General features: G+C 40.9%; 1 protein-coding gene across 1 annotated transcript; it reads left to right on the forward strand.

Annotated features, from left to right (window-relative positions):
• Nucleotides 1-3,104: 3,104 nt before the first annotated feature.
• On the forward strand, nt 3,105-4,058 carry LOC140604451 (olfactory receptor-like protein OLF3). The gene has a single exon (XM_072775721.1). It carries the CDS (start codon nt 3,105-3,107, stop codon nt 4,056-4,058), a length of 954 nt encoding a protein of 317 aa, XP_072631822.1.
• The last annotated feature ends 1,270 nt before the right edge of the window (nt 4,059-5,328 follow it).

Raw genomic sequence — 5,328 nt, forward strand, 5'->3', positions numbered from 1 at the left:
ATTTTTTGACCTCAGTGAAAAATACATGTTCAGGGAGAGCTACAGATCTTACAAATCAGTTCGATCTGAGAAGACCAAGCTCTGGCTTTCTGATAGGAGTGGTGAGATCTGAAGTCTCCACCTGGCACCGGGTCAATTTTCCACCCTAGGCCAGGATAGAAACCCAGATAATTTAAGTGGAGCCAGTCCCAAAGTATTAAGGTGATGATATTAACTGCAGGGCATGCTAAAAGCATCTGATGAACACATTTCCTCCTGCACTTGTCTTCCCAAAGGCAAATCTGCTTTATGTACCATGAGTCCCAAAAAGGACTATACAAGTATGGACGAAAGGTATACTTGGATATTAAGGCTTTTGAAATAAGGCAGTGGTCTTTGGAAATGAATAGCAGCCTTGGTGGGTTAAAAGTAATCAGCTAACATATCAGTGAAAGTTACTTTGGTATTAACAGCTTATTTTAATAAAATACTTTGCTGTAAAACACACAGTATGATAATAAATGCTAGAGATAATAAAAGTTAGAAGTAGAATGATGCCAGATTGAGGATTGTGTGGAAATTCTTCTGTACAGGTAAACCTTAATTCTGTGTATGTGCAGACATCATAGATGTGTTTGTGTGGTGAAGTGATGGGGAAACACTTATATCTCCTGATGAACTTGGAGGAAGTGTGTAGAAGTATGGAGTGAGTGGAGGTGGCATCAGGGAAATTTAAAAGGATGCCCTGAGCTCCATGAGGTGGGATGATGAAAGCAAGTGTGAGTGTGAATGCCATGATGGGAGGATGAGGAATATGCAATAAAGGAAATGAATAAAGGATTTATTCCATGGAGTGGGGAGGAGGAGGGAAAAGTCAAGCATGATGTGCTGGGAAGGTGGGAGAATTTTTGTTGGATTGACATAAATGAAGGAGTCAGGAGGGATCCTGTGTGTGAGGGGGTGAGTGGAGGCCTTGGTGAGAGATTTATGAGACAGACACTCATTTTGGCGTTGGGGAAAGCATCTGGGCGTTTAGGGGAAAGGGCAGGAGATAAACATAGACTTGAGGGTGAGCTGCATCACCCTTCTAATGATTGTAATTAGAAATTACAAGCCCTTCGATGGAAAAAGCCATAGAAATGTACAGTTGGTGAGCACCAAACTGACCAGATTCTCATAGCATGCAGCGGGAGTGTTTGGAGAAATCCCCCCAGGAATGCAGACAAGCAATAAGAGATCAGAGGCAACTCAAGACAGAAGCACAGGATAGAGTCAAGAGTTTGAAGGAGCAAATACTGGACACTGTTAAAAGTTAAATAGTGGAAATCAAATGAAAGCCTGTATATTTGCTACCAGAAAATTACCAGTGACCTTTAAGAGTATAATTTCCACGTTTTAGTGAAAACCTCATTTAGTGAAAACCATTAGGTGAAAACCTCACTTATGGCTCAAGGGATGAACTCTGTGATAAAATAATTCCAAATAGTGGACACCAATCATTTGAGAACTCTGGATGTGAAAGAGGAAATAATTAGAATGATAGATAGCAAAGATTCCTCTCCCTGTACTGAGAGGTTGTATATTTTTTTCTTTAATGAGGGCAAAGTGGTCAATGAGAGGCAAGAGAAACAAAAGAAACCCCAGGATGGCAAAGAGGATAAAAGAAGGAATAAGATCCTTATTGAAAGAGATAGTTGAAAAAGATAATAAAAGAGGTAGAGAGTATGAAATCAAAGATTAGATCAGTTATCATCACCAAATAATGGCTATCTCCCCTGATTCAGTGGGAATCCATTATATCCACTATACGATCCATTAGTATAGGAAAGTTGGATCTTTCTCTTGTTTTGTACACCCCAAGGAAAAGAAAGTTGGGGGATGGACAGGCATGGTGTAATAGTGAAAATGAGTCGATCGTATAAAAAAAAATTTTAAGTTTGAACAGTTTCTGTTAAATGGACATTAAATGTCCAAAATTGATATTGTAACATATAGATCTACTTTAAAAGCCTTTCTGGGATGAAGGAAAGCACAAAAGAAGCTGCCTTCCAGCATACATCTACATATATTCTTACATATATTATACTCCGCCTTGATCAATGATGAAGGCTCCTTAAACATTTGTTTCCTTTCCTCTTATGTAAATAGAAAGTCAAACATCCACACTGTCATTTCCTTTATTCTGAGCCCATATGCAAAAGATAGAATCTTAAGAACATCAAGTTGAGAAGAAAAATAGAAAAGGACAAGATATGATCACACTTCCTTTTCCCTTCCTCTCTCACAAAAGGCTGAAGAGATCAAGGCTCTAAAAAAGACAAAAGGTCCCAGGTCCTCAACATGACAGTCATCCTGAAGCCCTCAGTTCTCTCGTAGAATGCCTCCAATTTCATTAATATCTGAGTTTGTGGAGGTTATACATGGGAAACTCCTTTGCTATTCTATGTACTCTAAGGCAGAGGTCATGTTACTACTAATACTCAGACTACTATAGTACTATGAATACCAGTACAGTCTAGAAAGTACTTTCTCTAAAGCTACCTACTTTACAGCTTGAAAGTACTTGTGAGTTGTATAATACTGTCCTGTTTCATATGTAAAAGTTTGTCACTGAACCACAATAACAAAGCTACTAACTAAATTAGGTTTCAAACCTACCGTCTCTGATTCTAGAACTTTCCACAAGGCCCTGCTTCTTCCCAAAGCGTGAGTGCTTGCCTCTTGTAATATAGTTATTCATTTTATCATGATGAGGCTAGTCCAACCAGATTGTTTTTTCATTGTTTGTCATTTTACCTATTACTGTCACCTACCAAGCTCCCTTCACTCTCAGTCTGAAGTAAGTTGGTAAGATGCGAGCTCCTAGAATTGCACTGCATTATCTCCAGGCTTTAACTGGGTCATCCTGAGACCACCTCATGTACTTATAAAGGTGCTACCCTGACTCTGATGCAGAATAGAAATAATACATGTTGGGATAGACTCTGTCATCTTGGCCAGCAAATGGTCTGAAACATCTGGTAAAACAATATGTGTTTGTAAGAAGTTATTTTTATGATTCTTTGATTCATTGGTTTTTGTTGTTTCTGATTCTCTCTGCAGATTAATAATCTTGAGATTTTTTAATGGGAACAGGTAACCAGACTTGGGTGAGAGAGTTTGTTCTCCTTGGCCTGTCCAGTGACTGGGACACAGAGGTGTCCCTCTTTGTCCTGTTCTTGATCACATACATGGTGACAGTGCTGGGAAACTTCCTCATCATTCTTCTCATCAGACTGGACAGCCGACTCCACACTCCCATGTATTTCTTTCTCACCAACCTCTCCCTCGTTGACGTCTCTTATGCCACAAGCATCATTCCTCAGATGTTGGCACATCTTCTTGCAGCCCATAAAGCAATCCCATTTGTGAGCTGTGCCGCCCAGTTATTCTTCTCCTTGGGCTTGGGTGGGATTGAGTTTGTTCTACTGGCAGTGATGGCCTATGACCGCTATGTGGCCGTGTGTGACCCCCTGCGATACTCGGTCATCATGCACGGAGGGCTCTGTACTAGGTTGGCCATCACCTCCTGGGTCAGTGGCTCTATGAACTCTCTCATGCAGACTGTCATCACATTTCAGCTGCCCATGTGCACAAACAAGTACATTGATCACATATCCTGCGAACTCCTAGCTGTGGTCAGACTGGCTTGTGTGGATACTTCCTCCAACGAGATTGCAATCATGGTTTCTAGCATTGTTCTGCTGATGACACCTTTCTGCCTGGTTCTCCTGTCCTACATCCAGATTATCTCCACCATCCTAAAGATCCAGTCCACAGAGGGAAGAAAGAAAGCCTTCCACACCTGTGCCTCTCACCTCACAGTGGTTGTCCTGTGCTATGGTATGGCGATTTTCACTTACATCCAGCCCCGCTCCAGCCCCTCTGTCCTTCAGGAGAAGTTGATCTCTCTCTTCTATTCTGTTTTGACACCAATGCTGAACCCCATGATTTATAGTGTAAGGAATAAGGAGGTGAAGGGAGCCTGGCAGAAACTATTAGGGCAATTAACTGGAATAACTTCAAAACTAGCAACTTGATGAATCTTGAACATCAGTTAGAGAAAAGAACTTTCCCTGTGCTTTATCCCAGTTAACTCCGATATGGCAGGCATCACCTGCATTGCCCTGGCAACCAGGAAGGAGATGACGACACATATACTGGTGGTGCTGGGTAGGAGGCTGGAGGTTGGATTGGGGTGTGGGATGTGGGCATATTTTTAAGTCACAGCAGCATGTTCAGTGGAGATGAGCACTGCTGTAATAGAACTTCCTACACTTTCTCTATCTCCATTCATATGGCCTAAGAGTACTAAGAAAAAAGGCATTGTTTTGATTGTCACATTGTTTCTAATCTTGGACCTATTTGTGGATCTTACTTTGGACCACTGGTTCTTATTCATTCAAATTTGCGCAGAGTCATAGTGCTTCCATTGGGAACAAGAGAATTTTCATCTTTTAGATGCAGAATACTGCACAGCATATGTATCCACATCCTGTAACTGTGTGAGTCACTGTTCTGAGGACAGAGATGCTATCAAGGCTGTGAAGATGTCTGTGTGCTGGACCTGCTACCTGTGCACATAGCATCTTCTCTCAGTGATGAAGATACCTCAAGACAAAAGCATCAATTGAAGGTCTTGTTTTCTAGTGATGAGAATGTATACTACTGGCCAAGGAAAAGCCTGTTTGGGGCACTACTTGACAGCCTACAAACAGTTTGAGAAGAATTTTACTGAATATGTAAGAGGCACAATTGAAATGTTAAAACTGTCTATCTTTGAAAAATCCCTAACCTCTTTCTGAGACTTTAAAAGCAATAAACAAATAAAATTGGAATTAACTTATAAAATATAAAAGATATAGTCAGTCTTAGAAAGGACCAATTCCTGAGCCAAAGCCATTGAAAAACAAGACAATTTTAATACGTGTTTTGGGAATCAGGATAGTTGGGTCAACTGTGCAATGTCCCCTCTCTAGTCTCTCTCTGAACACTTTCTCCAATCCCTCCTCCCACACACAACAGGGCCCTAGCTGATCTTTGTAAACTAGTGAAGTAGACTATCTGGGACCAGACCTCATCTCTGAGAAAACACCTAAGTAAGAAACAAAGTGGGGGAGAAATATTGTACAATAGACAAGGAAGGGGAAAGAGGATAAAGAATGGATAACAGCTCATCTCCTCACTCCCTTGAAGAAATCTCAATGACTTTTTTTCCTGTGTCTTGTGTAAGTCAGGGGATTCACAGTTCTTCCATTTGATAACATGTTATCACACGTTCTCAGTGTTCAAGTAGGATTGAAGCTTCAT

Source organism: Canis lupus, chromosome 15 (assembly GCF_048164855.1).
Source record: "Canis lupus baileyi chromosome 15, mCanLup2.hap1, whole genome shotgun sequence".
Taxonomy (NCBI): Eukaryota; Metazoa; Chordata; class Mammalia; order Carnivora; family Canidae; genus Canis; species Canis lupus.